A 16333-nucleotide genomic window follows, 5' to 3' on the forward strand; every position below is an offset into this window, starting at 1 on the left:
ATAATCTGGCCACTCAGTATATAAAGTGGGGATAATAATGGTACCTACTTGATAGAGTAAAAAACATGACGACCAAATGAGATGATACATGTTAAACATTTGGCGCAATTCCTGATACATTCAGTATTCAAATTTGATGTAATTTAATATCAATTCATAATAAATTAGTTTTTAAAACTTAATATATATAGTCCACAGGGGAGGTATTTAAAGGTACTAGTATATTTGGAAATTCTTTTTCCCCTACCCAATTTGAATTCTTCAAACATTTAATAACCATGCACTAACCTTCCAGATGACCAATTCTATATCTAGTATAGTGACATTTAGATTTTCAGTTATTTTACTCTCAGAGGCATGTGTACAATTTTGTTAGGTGACAAGACATGATTCTGTAATTGACTGTCCCCTGATTCAACAATGTACAATTGAAACTAGCTAGACAAGATAAGAGGTCTATAACCATAAGATGTTTTAGAGAGGGTCAGTATGTTCTCTACTGCTGTACTCTGTAATTTTCCCTAATTTAATTAGGCACAATGTTCTCAGGTTAAAGAAATAGAAGTTTAGGGTCATGGAGATGAAATGACTTTCTCACAGTTGATAGGAGAGTTGATTTAATACCTCTTAGTTGAGAACTCCGATTGCTAGATCATCCTTTCAAGTTGATATTTATAATTAATAATTATTCATCCATTGATCTATTATATTGTCACCTAGTAAAATTCTACACATTCCTTTGAGGATGAATATATATATATATATATATATATATATATATATATATATATATATATAACATTTTCTTTATCAGTTCATTAACCAATTGACACTTAGGTTGCTTCCATATCTTGACTACTTAAATAATGCTTAGGTGAATGTAGGGTTGCATGTAACCTTTCAAATTATTGTCTCTGTTTCCTTTGGATACTCAGAAGTGGAATTGCTGGGTCATATTGTAATTCTATTTTTTAGTTTTGGGGGAACTTCCATACTGTTTTCCATAGTGACTGAAGCAATTTCCAACCTACCAGCAGTGCATGAAAGTTATCCTTTCTTCACAATCTCACCAACACTTGTTTTTTGTTAACTTTTTGATAATAGCCATTCTGATAGGTGTGAGGTGTTATCTCATTGTGGTCTTTATCTGCATTTCCCTGATGATTAGTGATGTTGAGCATCTTTTCATGTGTCTGTTTGCCATCTGTATGTGTTCTTTAGAGAAATGTCTATTGAGGTCATCTGTCCATTTTATAACTGGATTTCCTTGATGTTGACCTGTGTAAGTTCTTTACTGATGTTTTCAAGACGGAGGGGGCTTGAGGGATGGATGGAAAAGGTAAAGGAGAATAAAAGTTACAAATTCCCAGTTGTAAAATAAGTAAGTCATGGGTATATAATGTACAGCACAGGGGATCTATATATATAAAAACCCAGTGACCATTACAGCAGAATGACCAGGACGACCAGGACGACCAGTGGCTATGACATGTACTATGGCAGCCAACCAGCTTGATACTGGGCATATTACCCCTAACACCCTGATCAGGGTAGGGCCAGTTGGCCATCCATCTTGGCTGGCATAAATTTGGGGTCTGGGGACCTGGAGGTGCTCAGTCTCAGGCAGCTGTGCTGGTAAACTTCTCCTTTGGCAGAAGTGGACCCAGGATCAGGGTGCTGGAGTCAGGGATGGGGTAGGGAGGCTTTCCTGGTGGCCACAGCATTCCCCGCAGGCCACGCACAGCACCCAGGTTTCTGTCCCCAGGCGTAACAGTGGCAGGAATAGGGGCCACAGGGCACAGGGGGCTGCAGCTCACAGGAGCCAGGAGGCGCAAGGCCTGACCTGGGCTCCTACTGCGCCCACTTGTCGCAGCAGTACCAGCAGGTGGGCCATAGTATGCAGCAAGGTACTGGGCCGCCAACTGGAGGGGAAGAGAGCCAGGACGGCAGGCCCTGCACCAACCAGAGCCCCAAGCGGTGTGGGCAGGACTGGAGCTGGAAACCCCGGTGGAGTAGTCGGGGCTGCATCCCTGTGCCTTTTCAGCCTTGGACTTGGAATTCTGTGGGAAACCAGTGTACTGTCTACCAGCACGTCAGAGGTCAGCCCTACTTCAAGAGAGAGGACGTGGTGGAAAGTGGCAAAGTCAAAGTCACAGGAGGGATGGGAAATGTTTTGGCCATCTTCAGGAAACACAGCTGTCAATGTCTTTGGTAACTATGAACAGATAATCTTTGGTCTCGGTTCTACAGAAGAGGAAGCTTAGACTCAAAAAAGGGAGCCTTCCGCAACACCTCACCCACTTCTCATACCTGACCCTGTGCATCATTGTTTTCATTGAAAGCAGAGGATCCAAAATGTTTTTAGATCTTTGCTATTTTAAGCAGGAAATAATTAACACAGGGAATTGGTGCTTGGGAAATCATCAGAAAGCTAGAGGAGTGGGTGTTAGGCTGGCCCCCCAGGAAAGACTCCCTGACCAGCGGGAGGAGCTGCCCCCTCAGTCACAACTGAATTCTAGTACACTCTGACACAACATTGACCCGGGGATCGGGAAACCGCTGCCCCCACAAGTGCCCTCCAGCTCCCACAAAACAGGTCACAGGGCACTGCCTCTGCCACAATTGCCTGTGCACAGCCTGGATTCCACTACAGAAAACCTCCACATCTCTACAAACATGGTCACCAGCAGCAAACAGCCCAAACTGTGGGAAAATGCCTCTGTCCCACTTCTTCCTTCAAAATATTGTACAAGCACATCCCCAATCAGCAGAAATGAATTCATTTTCAGAAACCTAGCTGCAAAGAGTTTGGGCAATTTCAGACTTCTATCTAGGAGTGAGATCTTGGCCACATACCTCATGTGCCTGGTATTGATAAAAATGGGTCCCAGCTGGTGGGGCTGAGTGGTTGAGCATTGATCTATGTACCAGGAGGTCACAATATGATTCCTGGTCAGGTTTCAGGCTCGATCCTCAGTAGGGGGGTGCAAGAGGCATCTGATCAATGATTCTTTCTGATCACTGATGTTTCTATCTATGTCTCCCTCTCCCTCTGAAATCTATAAATATATATTTTTTAAATGGGGTCATGCTGTATATATGTGTTATAACAAGTTTTTCACTTCATAGATCACTAATGTCTTTCCTGTTAAAACCATACTTATAGAACATCATTTACTTATCATTCATTTTAATTTTTTTTAAATATTTTATTGAGGTATTATATGTGTACATATCTTACTATTACCCCCCCACCCCACACCCACACATGCCCTCCCCCCCCCAGAGTTTAATTGATCTCTGAGAGGAAAAGGCAGAGAAAGAGAAACATTGTTTCATTGTTTCCTCCACTCACTGGACTGGTTATTAAATCTGCAACCTGGGTATGTGCCCTGACTGGCAATCGATCCACCACTTTCTGGTGTATGGGATGATGTTATGCTGATACCCAAAATTCCAGCCTACAGAACTGTGAGAAAAATACATTTCTGTTTTTTAAGCCACACAAAGTTATGATATTTTGTTATGGCTGTCTGAGCTGACTAATCCTATATAATAAAAGCCCAACAACTGAATGGCATAATGACTGGAATGACCAGAACAACTGCAGCCACTCACTCCAGCCGGCACTGCCTCTGATAGGCCCCCATCGGGGTGGGCCGACTGGACCCCACCAGTGCACAAATTCATGCACAGAGCCTCTAGTATAGTTAATTATATATATATATATATATATATATATATATATATATATATATATATATATATAATAAAAGCCCAGCGACCAGAATGGCAGAACGACCAGAATGACTGGTGGCTATGACGTGCACTGCAGCAACCAACCAGCCTGATCTGGGCCCTGATCAGCATCCCAGCCCAGCCCTGATTGACCCACTACACCCAGACCAGGGGAGGAGCCAGCTGCCAACCACCAGTGGCCCCTCTCCTGACCGGCCCTTCCCATGGCCCCTCCCCTGGCTGACCATTCCCCCAATTGTGCCCCACCCCAATTGGGAGTGGGGCCAGTCAGCCAACTACCCAGGGCCCCTCCCCCTCACCTGCCAGGCCTGATGGGCTCCCATTTTGGCTGGCCAGCCACTCACCACATGTGCATGAATTTGTGTGCACTGGGCCTCTAGTATCATAATAATTTTGTATGGTGACAGATGATTACTAGATTTATCATGGTAATTTGGCGTAGGTCTTATGAGGACCTACCATATCATCCTATATAATAAAAGCCTAATATGCTAAGTGCCCAGTCGACCAGTCAGCTGTTCAACCAATCAAAACGTAATATGCTAATGATAAGCTAAAGCCACTCAACTGTTTGCTATGATGTGCACTGACGACCAGGGTGCAGATGCTCCAACCAGTAGGTTAGCTTGCTGCTGGGGTCTGGCTTATCAGGACTGAGCAAGATGGGCTGTACATGCCCTGGAGCCCTCCTGCAGTCTCTCCCCAGCTGGCTAACCTCCTGCATCCTTCCCCAGCCTGATCATGCACCAGTGGGGTCCCTCAGCCTGGCTTGTAACCTCTTGCAATCCGGGACCCCTCAGGGAATGTTGGAGAGCCTGTTTCAGCCTGATCCCACAGGCCAGGCCAAGGGACCCCACTGGTGCACAAATTTGTGCACTGGGCCTCTAGTAAGGTATATAAAATATTGAATCACTATGCTGTACAACTGAAATTAATATAATATTGTATGTCAACTATACATAAATTAAAAACAAAATATACATATGAGTGTCTTTCTCAGACCATCTCACTCTCAGATTTTACTTATCAGGTCCTTTTCCTCTCTTTTTTCTCCTCTACCTTTGAGGAATTTCCTCTCATTTCATTTTCCAAGTTTAAGTTCCAAACCTGATTTTTTCCTGTTCTTATCTTTGCCCCCTCTCCCTCTACTCCCACTCTCCTGCTTTTCAATTTTTTACATTACTTGCACCTTCCTCTCTTTCAAAACTTATGCTCAACTATCATTTTTTCAAAATAATACAAAATATCCTCTGATTTATCCACTCACACAAAAGGGCAAACTCATGAAAAGATAAACTGTGTATTTTTTATTCTACTTTCTCAGTGCAGACCTTCTCACCACCCTCTGGAAATCCTACTCCTATTCACATCACTCTACTGAAACTGCTCTAGAGAAGTCCGCAAACATTTTCTAATTTTCAAATATAACATTATTTACTCTCTCCTCACTTATCTGGATTTGTCTGGGGCATTTTTTGCTTCAGCTTTGTCTATTCCTTTCTCCAATAGTTCTTTCACTACCCTTTAATTACACATTTTCTTTTTCTCTTTACAAATTATGCAACTTATAATACAAAACAGCACACATATGTAAAATGTATCATATATTATTTATGCACAACTATATAGTCTATAAATATTATATCATATTTTATAAAATGTATAACTCTCAGAAGTTTCATGTGACTACAATGTGTGTATAATTAATGCATGACATATAAAGTTAACATTTAATATATTAACAATATATTCTTTATGATATATGATTTATACATATGCATGTATATATGTGTGTGTACATATTTAATCCACACAGCTATTGAGATACATACATTTTTTTCTCAATTTTACAGATAGAAAAACTGAGTCACAGAGAGGATGGCTCACTTGCTCAAGATCACAGAGTTGGTTAAGTGTCTGAGCTAGGATTCAAACTGGTTTATTCTGCATAAAGGGCTTGTAACTATTCTATTATACACTGTCTTTCAGTTTCCAGAGAGAGAATATAGCAAAAAAGTAGGTGTTCTGCTATTTCAATCAGAGACAATTAGTTCCAAACTGAAGCAAACTTCTCCTGGAGTAACACAGGCCTTCACTACAGCCCTATTTATGCTGAGACTCTCATGAATATTACAAATTTAAATCTCATTTAAGTACAAATGTTGATGTTATTTGATAGCTTCTTTTCCTTCCTTCTGATCAGATTATCAGTGGCTGTGATAACTCTTTCCACACATACCCTTTTTCCTTTCTTGATAATACCACACTAGTTCAAGCCCAGGTTTCCTTTAGCCTCATCTACATCAACCTCATATACGGGCTCTTCTTGCTTTAATCCATTTTACACAACTGCCATGATTATCTTTCCAAGAAGCATTCCAATTGTGTCATCCCCTTCCTCAAAAACATTTAATGGCTTCATATTGACTATGAAAGTAAAAACAAATCACTTAACAGATGTTAAAGATCCTTTGGCGTATGTCTCATAGCTACCTTACTTTTCCCTAACATTATGATTCAGCTGTTGGAAGTATTCTTTGTTCTTTATACTCTCTTCATGCAATTCCCATTTTCTCCTTTCAAGGTCCTGCCTAACTAAAGACTTCTGTCAAATACCTGTCTCATCATAGAAAGTGATCAATCTTGGGGATTTTCACTGTGTCCTGAGCATCTATAACAGAATCTGGCATATAGTAGATTTTTAGCATATATATCTTGTAAAACGTAAATGAAAGGTTATTGGATGATTTTACACAAAGTGACTGCTGTAAAGGAAGCAGTATTAATTTAGAAGAATTAATTCTAGTGAGAGTATTAATTATCTATTTTGAGTGATGGCTATACTTTACTCAAATATTTAAGCTTTTTTTAGGAAATCATATATACTAGTCTGGATATTTCTTGGTAATATTACTTAATAGAGAACAACAAACAATAGTATTAAAGTCTTTTGTCAACGAAAAATGTCAAAATACATGAAGCTATTTTTTTCTGTAAGATTACAAAATCTGTATTCACAACTGAGTTGGATTATCTGATGCTTTTTTAGCAAATGAAATCTCAGAATTGTCTTAGGCTGAAGAACATCATTTTATGTAATTCTGGCACTCTATTGTTGGTCAAATCTACACAAGTGTTATCACAAAAATCACAGCAAAGCTTATTTTATTCTATTTCTGACTGAGAGGAGAGAAATGTCTTATGTAGTGGCCTCATATTACCAACAATACTTAAAACCTCACTTCTTACAAGTAATATATTTTCTATTGTTTTAATACTTATATAAACAAATTTACATATATAATTTTCATAAATGCATTATCTGCAGTTATATTCACATGTACTGTGTGCAATCATTTTTGTTCTTATATTTTTATTATTTAATTTTATTAAATTTATTGGGGTAACATTAGTCAATAAAATTATATATAAGTTTCAAGTGTACAATTCTATGATACATTATCTGCATATTGCGTTGTTTTTTCACCACCCAATTTCAAGTCTCCTTCCATCACCATTTATTTTACACCTTTACCTTCTTCTCTTTTCCACTCATCCTTTCCTCGGTCTGTGTCTATGAGGTGTTTTATTTGTTTTGTTTATTTGTTTCTTGTTTCCTGTTTTATATCCCACATATGAGTAAAAGCATATGGTTTTGTATTTTTCCATGTAACTTATTTCACTTAGCATGATATTCACAAGATTTATCCATGTTTCTCTCTCATCAATGTTTTTATCTCTCTCTCTCCCTTACTCTCTCTCTCTAAAAATCAATAAAAACACATCTAAAAAAGTCATACAGAGAAGAAGGAAAGTGTTAACTATGCTTGTTAACTATGCTAGATAATTAATTAGATTTTGTGATTATTTCACAATGTATACATATACCAAAACATTAGGTTGTACACTTTAAATATATGCAATATTATTTGACCACTAGCCTGCACCCTCTCCAATCTGGGACTCCTTGGGGGATGTCTGACTGCCAGTTTAGGCCCAAACAGGCAGTTGGACATCCCTCTCACAATCCGGGACTGCTGGCTCCCAACCGCTCGCCTCACTGCCAGCCTGATTGCCCCTAATCGCTTCTGCCGGCCAACCTGATCACCCCCTAACCTCTCCCCTGCAAGCCTGATTAACACCTAACTGCTCCCCTGCCAGCCTGATCACCCCTAACTGTCCTCCCCTGCAAGCTTGGTCCCTCCAAACTGCCCTCCCCTGCTGGCCTGATGGCCTCCAACTGCCCTTCCCTGCTGGCCTGGTCCCCACCAATTGCCCTTCCCTGCCAGCCTGGTTTCCTCCAACTGCCCTCCTCTGCCAGCCTGATGGCACACCCAACTGCCCTTCCCTGCTTGCCTGATCACCTCTAACTGCCTCTGCCTGCCTGATCACCCCTAAATGCCCTCCCCTTCCTTCCTGATCTCGCCCCTAACTGCCCTCCCCTTCCATCCTGATCTCGCCCCCAACTGCCCTCCCCTGCAGACCTGATATCGCCCCCAACTGCTGTCCATTGCTGGCCAATTTGGTTCTGATTGGTCGGTTTCTATGCCAATCAGCCTCAAAAGCTCCACCTGCTAGGCAGCCATTGGCTCCTCACAGTTGACCCAGATTTGGCTCTGATTGGTTGGTTTCTATGCCAGTCAGTATCAAAAGCTCTGCCTCCTAGGCAGCCATTGGCTCCTTGCAATTAACCCAGATGTGATTCTGATTGTTTGGTATCTATGCCAGTCATCATCTCTGGGCTTATCTCCAGGTCTGATCATAGAGATGGGGCTGATCAGCAGCGGCCCCAGGCTGCTGGCAGTGGCTGAACTGCTGACCTCTGGGAGAGAGAGAGGGGATTGGCTGTTGGTAAAGGAGAGAGAAGCAGACCCTGCTTCTTTCTCCAGCCTCGCCAGCAGACACTGTCACTGCTGATCAGCCCCACCTCTTTCTTTCTCTGAGAGGTCAGCAGTTCAGCTCGCTCACCTGCTAAGTGCACAGCCTGGCGAATGGTCGAGCCTCCTGGTTGTTGCAGATGTGATGGACCCAGGGTTTTTATATATTAGAATGATACCTAAAAAACAAACAAAACTGAAAACAATGGCATAAGATTTCATTACAATTCACCCCTGAAGTTTGAGTGATAAATAAAACATTCCATGGTTAATTTAATTTATTTTAGACTTGTTTAAGCAATTATGGTACTGGAATCCTTATACCAGTTGTAAAAGTGAATGTTCCATTGAATATCTTGTTCCACAGCCCAGCATTATGTACTGTGAGAAGTAAAATGAGTGCCTTGATCACTATCAAAGATGTGTAAAATTCAGAAAGGATAAGGAGTGGCATGTGAGACCTTGTAGTCTGGCTTTAATATATACAGAGCAATATGTGGCCCATTTATATTTTTAGAATCTGTGAGGCAATATATTCCAAGAGATCTTTAGCCCAAATAAGCCAAACTTGGATAGGAATTGTTTGTATTGACCACACCAGATGGTCAGACCATTGGCTATAGCCCAAAGAGCTGTAAAAATGTACCCATGAGACCAATTGATGTCCAAGACATCCAGTGGTAAGATGACTGCCTAAAGTTCAGCCAACTGAGCTGACCCTTGGGTCCTGTCCTTTATCAAGAATACACTGATTAAGGGATAAAAAGCAGAAGCTCTCAAATAAGTTCCTTTAAGTTTGATAGTGGTAAAATCATTGCTTAAGTGAATGGGCTCCTTTTGATATGGGCTCTGTAGATCCCAATATGCCACCAGGTATCCAAGGGTTCTAAGAGAAAGATGAACTTTTATTGTACTGTGGCATCTGGGAAGAGAATGGACATAGGAGAAGTTACCTTGTCCAGTAGATAGGGTATACAGAGGAATCACCCTGTAGCAAGGAGACCCAATAGCCATGCTGAGCTTGCAGAATGTTGCCTCCATGATCAAAGGCAGAAGGGGTAGCTGAACATAGAGGGTCACAGGTTCAGGACCTGAAATTGCCTTTACTTTTAGCAAAGTCCAGCATATGGCCATCAATTGCCATACTAATGGCATACAACATTGGTCTGTGGAGGGCAGTTTCTTGAACCAGAAGACCATTGGCAACTAATGGTTATCATGAATGGTCCAGGGACTCCAAGAGGTATGAGAGAAAGTTGTTAAAGCTTCTACAATAAAGGAGTTTCTAAAAGGCCGTATCAGGACTGATTGTTCTAGAGTAATTTAGATAGATTTTAGAGCCGTCTGTTACAAGGAGTCCTATTTAAGGTAAGCCAGTCTGCAAGTAACATATCTAATGGAATTAAATAAAATTTATTAGGAATGTCACTTCTATAATCCAAAAAAACTGCAAAAAATAGTGGGCTTCTTTTCACAATGTGGGTACTAAGGATGTTAAAAGCTGTTTCCTGACATACTCAGGATTAGAGCAGCCCTCAGATTAACAAATCATTGTCAGAAATTTAACTTAGGCGGTGGGGCCATTTCTGTGAGTAGAGGTACTAGACACACCTCCTTTGTGAGCTCATTTGTTTTCAGGCCCTGAATAAGTGTATCATATGAATCTCCTCAAAGGAGGATGGCATCGGTGTGATGTCATACCTGTGCACATGGAAAAATCTAGATGTGGTGAAGATACTGGCTGCAAAGATAATGTGAGATAACAGGACTGGAGAGGTACCCTACTGAGTACCCAGGTGAAGATGTATTATGTCTCTTTAAATGTGTGGGTTAACTGTAGCTACAGTCTGTTGAAATAGAACATGTCAGTCAAATACTTTGTTATGACTGCTAATTATTTACCAGTTTTTTATTGGGTAGAATCAGCAATTTCAAAAATATTAGATATGGATTCCTAATGAGTGGGACCATGGCATTAATCGTCTGAAAATTCACACTGAGGCACCAATCATGCTTTTCAGATTTAAGAGGAAGTCTAATTTGACTGGTAAATTCAGAAGCAGTAAGGATAATTATACCTTCTCAAACTAGGTCTTATATAATGGGTGTCTACCAGTGAAGGTCCTGTTTTCATTTACCTTGGGTCCTTTTTCAACAAGAGTGAAAGGTGTTATTTTATAAATAGGGAGGAAGGTCACAGGGTAACATTTTCTCAAGCTGATTATAAGGGCAAAAGATTTATTTTACTACTCATTGAATCATTATGCACTACAAAATATTTTAGGACAATAAGTGCTTTGGCTATGGGAAGTTGAGGCAATACAATAGTTCTAATGGTTAAGTTTAGACTTATTTGTTTCTATTTTATGATCAGAAAGTCCTTTTTTTATCAGCTTGTCCAAATGTTGGCTGGACAGGGAAGAGAATGGAATGATGCTTAAAGCTGTCAATAGTCTAACATCTAAAATGGAAATCAGATTCATTATTACACATTGCCAACCTCACATAACACCCTGTTCCCCATCTCCCCTACCACCACCACCACCCCCCAATGCCAAACACAAGCAAGCACAATGTCTTTTCTTTCTTTTTTTTAAAATATATTTTATTGATTTTTTACAGAGAGGAAGAGAGAGGGATAGAGAGTTAGAAACATCGATGACAGAGAAACATCGACCAGCTGCCTCCTGCACACCCCCTACTGGGGATGTGCCCACAACCAAGGTACATGCCCTTGTCCGGAATCGAACCTGGGACCCTTGAGTCCGCAGGCCGACGCTCTATCCACCGAGCCAAACCGGTCTCGGCCACAATGTCTTTTCTTCCTTGCCAGTATGATAAAGGAAAAAATCATCTTCATTCTTCACCTTGTCTTTATTCTCAGTGTCTGGCTTTCTATGGAATGGCTGTTCTTGTGCTCAAACTTGTAGAACTCTATGTCCCTCCCTTTTCACATACCTGCCCCTCCTTTGCTCCCTCCTCATCATCAGAGAACACACAGATACAAATACATTTCCTTTATACACGTACTAGTATTTATTCAAGGACACATTTAGGTTTTGATACATACATAATGACCAATTCTCAAGGATTTTCTCTAGAGAGGCAACACATACTTAAAGGTCTTCCTCTTCAGGTAGACCCTGGGCATCACTTATGGTAGAACTCTCTTCTTCTTCATCATCTACTTCTCCTTCTCCTTCTCCTTCTTCTCCTTCTTCTCCTTCTCCTTCTTCTCCTTCACCTTCTTCTCCTTCTCCTCCTCCTCCTCCTTCTCCTTCTTTCTCCTTCTCCTTCTCCTTCTCCTCCATCTCCTTCTCCTTCTTCTTCTTCCCCTTCCCCTTCCTCTTCTTCTTCACCTTCCCCTTCCTCTTCTTCTTCACCTTCCCCTTCCTCTTCTTCTTCTCCTTCTCCTTCTCCTCCTTCAACTTCTTCTCCCTCTTCTCCTACTCCTTCATCTTCATCTTCTTCTTCAACATCATCATCTTCTTCTTCTCCTGATCCTTCTCCTTCATCATCTTCATCATCTTCTTCTCCTTCTCTTTTTCCATCTTCTTCTCCTTCATCATCGTCTTCTTCTTCATCATAATCTTCTCCTTCTCCTTCATCATCTTCATTGTCTTCTTCATCATAATCTCCTTCTCCTTCTTCTCCTTCATCATCTTCATCTTCTTCTTCTTCATCATAATCTCCTCCTCTTTCTCCTTCTCCATCTTCTTCTCCTTCATCTTCATCATCTGCTTCTTCATCATAATCTTCTTCTTCTCCTTCTTCTTCTTCTCCATCTCCTTCTTCCTCTTCCTCTTCTCCATCTCCTTCTCCTTCTTCTCCTTCTCCTTCCCCTTCATCGTTAATTTCTTCATCATCCTCATCCACATAATCCTCGTCATCCTCAATTGGCTGGTTTATTGTGGGTCTCTTACCTTTCCTGTAGTAAAATACAAATATCTGCCTCTTTCTTTTTCTCTCATTATCTCCATTCAATTGAAGGACTGAATTTGCATTACCCAATATCTTCATTATCTAGTGGGAAAACAATATAAACCCATAAAGAAATTGGTTTGGGGAAAGAAATTGGGAAATGGGTGGAAAATGGGATTGTAATAGAATGACAATGGATTGATTGAGGAGGTGTTTGTGCTACATAAGGGCAAGGTCTGAGTCTATGGTGGGAATCAATGGGGAAGAAGAGGAGGCATATGAGTAGATTATTCTCACCTTACCCTTGTCTTTGTCATCGAATTCAGAAACAGACATCATATTCTCTTCACTGCTTGAAGATTCTTGGCCCATCCTTGCTGTTGGAGTCTGTGATCTAGTATCTAAACTAAGCTTTGGTATTTTCTTAGTAACCTTGGCTTTGTTGTAGAGACTGTGCCTTACTCCAGGGCTCCTGACCTCTATATATACTCTCCAGGACAAGGAGGAGCCACACCTTTCAACTGATTAGCCAAGTCACTGGTTACCGTGGTGTGGCTTGACATCACAAAGCCTCAGATTGACCATCAATGGGGGAGGGGTGGGAAAGAGGATGCAGATGAGTCAGATGCTCTGGATAGAGAAAGGGGAGCTTCCTCAATATCTCCTAAAATATTTTTCAAACTGACCTCTCACTCCTTCTGTTTCTCTAGTTCAATTACTGTCCAGCACATGGCATGGAGGGGGTGTTTCAAGCCATTGCCCATACCCCCCTATCCATTCAGTGGTAAATTCTACTATTCCCCAGCTATTATCATTACCTAGTATTTTGTGTGTTGTTTTAATGGGTGTTTTATTTTAGAATAGTTTTAGATTTACAGAAAAATCTTGATGATAATACCCATATCCCCCATACCCAATTTCCCTTATTATTAATATCTTACATTGGTATGGTGTGATTTTTACATGTGGTGAACTATCAGTGAAACAGTTACATTCAAACTTCAGTTCTCAAAAATCTCCAATATTGAACAATTTGTTTCTAGACCAACTTGTTCAAGGAAAAAATGTATTAGTTGTGGAACAAAACTTCAGTTCTTGACCTTATAACTCTTTCATGTTGATACCTCTACATGACACAAAGCATCTCTAGTGCAACAAACAAAGAAAAGAATATTTTTGTTGCTGGCAATCTCTATGGTTAGCACAATTTTAAAACATAAGGAAGCCATCAAGAATGCTAATGTAGCCAAGTGTGTGAAAGTGCTCACAAAACAACAATCACAAACAATTGAACACTTAGAAAAAATTGTTGTTGATTTGGATAAATGAAAAGCGGTTAGCCATTGATAGCATTTAGGAAGCAATGATCTGTGGAAAGGTGAAGATGGTACCTTCTGACCTTCTGAAGGATACCCCTGAAAGGAGTGCTGAAAGTGATTTATTTAAGGCTAACAGGGGGTGGTTCCATAAATTTAAGGAACTAAGCATTTATTTTTAGATTAAACAGTACTTTAGACATGTACTATATATAAAAAAGTTAAAACAGGGAATCATTTGTGTCTCTGGGATAGATTCATTAAATTTACATTTATATCTAATTGGAAAATTATTTGGATTTATTTTTTTATATTTCGACTAGCGGCCTGGTGCATGAAACCAGTGCATGGATGGTTTCCCTAGGCCTGGCCTGCAATTAGGGCCGATAGTAGCCAGGGCTATCTGGGTCTGCTGGTCAGGGGAGGACCTGGGGGAGGGATGGGGCATGGGAGCTTGGCCACCAGCCCTGAGAATGGAGCTGTCCCTTGGCCCCCATGTGAAAGGTGCCGCATCCGCTGCCACCCACCTAAAGTTCCCCTTCTCAGCCTGGGGCCAGAAAGCCCCGGTGCAGTCAGGAAAGAAGGTGATAGTGGCTGGGCCAGATGTGGAAGGAACAGACACCGATACCACTGATGATGCCCCACCACCACACGGTTCCCTGACTACCCACCTCCTCCTTCCCTTGCTGCTGAGCTGCCACCACAGAAGGCACATGGCAGGCCGATCAGGCCTGCTTGCTGGGGTGTGGGACCAGGAGGAGGATCAGGAGGTTGGCTGCTGGCCCCAAGGAGGGATCCAGCCCTTGGCCCCCCTGGGAGAGGGGCAACGTCCTCCAACATCCATTCCGAGTTCCCCGTCCCAGCCAGAGGTCCAGCCCCCATCAGGTGATTGGAGCCTGCTGGCCATGGAGAGAAACTGTGGGAGATTAGCTGGCCAGTGGAGGTTGTCTGTAGGAGTGCACTGACCCCCAGGGGGAAACCCCTGCATTGAGGGTCTGCCTCCTGGTGGTCAGTGAACGTCATAAAGATGGGTCATTCCAGTTGTTCTAGACATTCTGATTCTTCAGTCTTAAAGGTTGCTTAGACTTTTATATATATAGAATAATTTCAAAAGAGGAAGGCACAGTGAGAGGGAGATAGAAACATCAGTGACACCAGAGAATCATTGATTGGCTGTCTCCTGCATGCCCCCTTCTGGGGATCAAGTCTACAACCCAGGCATGTATCTTTGACAAGAAACAAACCTGGGAACATTCAGTCCACTGAGTCAAACTGGCTATGGATGATTTGGTTTTTGAACAAATAACTTCTCAAACAGCCTTGTGAAACAAATTAAGTTCAAGAAGTGAGGTTCTACAGTATTGAGGTCTTTATTTTATTATGATTTCCATCGTTTTTGCTTAATGTGCTTTTTCTGCCCCAGGATCCTATCCAGGATACCATATTGAATTTTAGTTAGTCATCATGTCATGCCTCATTGTGATCCTCATGGTTGTAAAGTATTCTAGACTTCTTGTTTTAGAGAACCTTAATCTTTTGGTTTGTTTGTTTGTTTGTTTGTTTTTTTTACATTAAATACTCAGATGTTATTGATGTTATAGGTGAAGGTTTGTACCCTTTACCAAGATGTTCCTATTTCCTGCACCCCTCAGCCCCTGGCAAACGCTTTTCCACTTTGTGTTCTCTGTGTTGCAATGAGTTTGACTTTTTATATTTTTAATAATTCACACATAAGTAATATGATGCAGTGTGAACGCTATGTATGTGTGTGTGCATAACATCTTCTTTATCCATTCATCTATTAATGAACACTTATATTACTTTGGTTATTGTGAATAATGCAGCACATTGCCTACTATTTTGGATGTCTTACTTAAAACCCCACAGAACTAAATATCCATTTCTATGTTTCAATAGAGACATGAATTATCACACTTCCCTCCAACATTTGGCTCTTCCAGGAAACTTTCCCAGGTTGCATGTGGGATATGCATTTTCACTGGATATACTTCACTGATTTTTCTCCACTACCATCTTCATATTTATTTCTTTTTCTTCTGGAGAACCTCAAACCAAGTCATTACTATCAATGTTATGGAACACTCCATTACAGTGGTGAATTGATCCCCTGGCTTTGTCACAGGAGTGTCATGGATGTTTCTCTCTAGAAACCTGAGGGTCAGGATCGTGTGTGTGTGTGTGTGTGTGTGTGTGTGTGTGTGTGTGTGTGTGTGTAAGACGAGAGAGAGAGAGGGAGAGAGAGAGAGAGAGAGAGAGAGAGAGAGAGAGAGAGAGAGAGAGAGAGGCAGAAACATTTTGCAAGGTCCTAGTGAGTCTTCTGCATTCAGGTGTGTGACATTAGCATCCCATATAGTAATTGCATTTCTCCATGAGAGACTGACTACCCAATGGACTTGTATATTGAACATACTATCCAACCAAACTCTATATAGAAAGGAG

The 16333-nt window shown here is 41.1% G+C and overlaps 1 protein-coding gene across 2 annotated transcripts; it reads right to left on the reverse strand.

Annotated features, from left to right (window-relative positions):
* Nucleotides 1-11648: 11648 nt before the first annotated feature.
* Nucleotides 11649-13026, reverse strand: LOC129151673 (uncharacterized). 2 transcript variants are annotated; one of them, XM_054727452.1, is made up of 2 exons: nt 12860-13026; nt 11649-12659 (listed from the first exon to the last, which is right to left on the reverse strand). In XM_054727452.1, exons 1-2 carry the CDS (start codon nt 12872-12874, stop codon nt 11877-11879), a joined length of 798 nt encoding a protein of 265 aa, XP_054583427.1. In that variant the 5' UTR covers nt 12875-13026; the 3' UTR covers nt 11649-11876. The 2 variants fall into 2 exon arrangements, with proteins under 2 accessions (XP_054583427.1, XP_054583389.1); XM_054727414.1 differs by having other exon boundaries at nt 12855-13026.
* Nucleotides 13027-16333: the final 3307 nt, after the last annotated feature.

The sequence above is a fragment of the Eptesicus fuscus genome, chromosome 1 (genome assembly GCF_027574615.1).
Source record: "Eptesicus fuscus isolate TK198812 chromosome 1, DD_ASM_mEF_20220401, whole genome shotgun sequence".
NCBI classification, from domain to species: domain Eukaryota; kingdom Metazoa; phylum Chordata; class Mammalia; order Chiroptera; family Vespertilionidae; genus Eptesicus; species Eptesicus fuscus.

What these genes read in the sequence shown, in the direction of transcription:
- LOC129151673 (XM_054727414.1), bottom strand. Translation starts at nt 12,929, where the DNA reads ATGGGCCAAGAATCTTCAAGCAGTGAAGAGAATATGATGTCTGTTTCT. An exon ending in ATGACAAAGACAAGGGTAAG is followed by an intron (nt 12,660 to 12,854) that starts GTGAGAATAATC and finishes TTTTCCCACTAG; the next exon opens with ATAATGAAGATATTGGGTAA.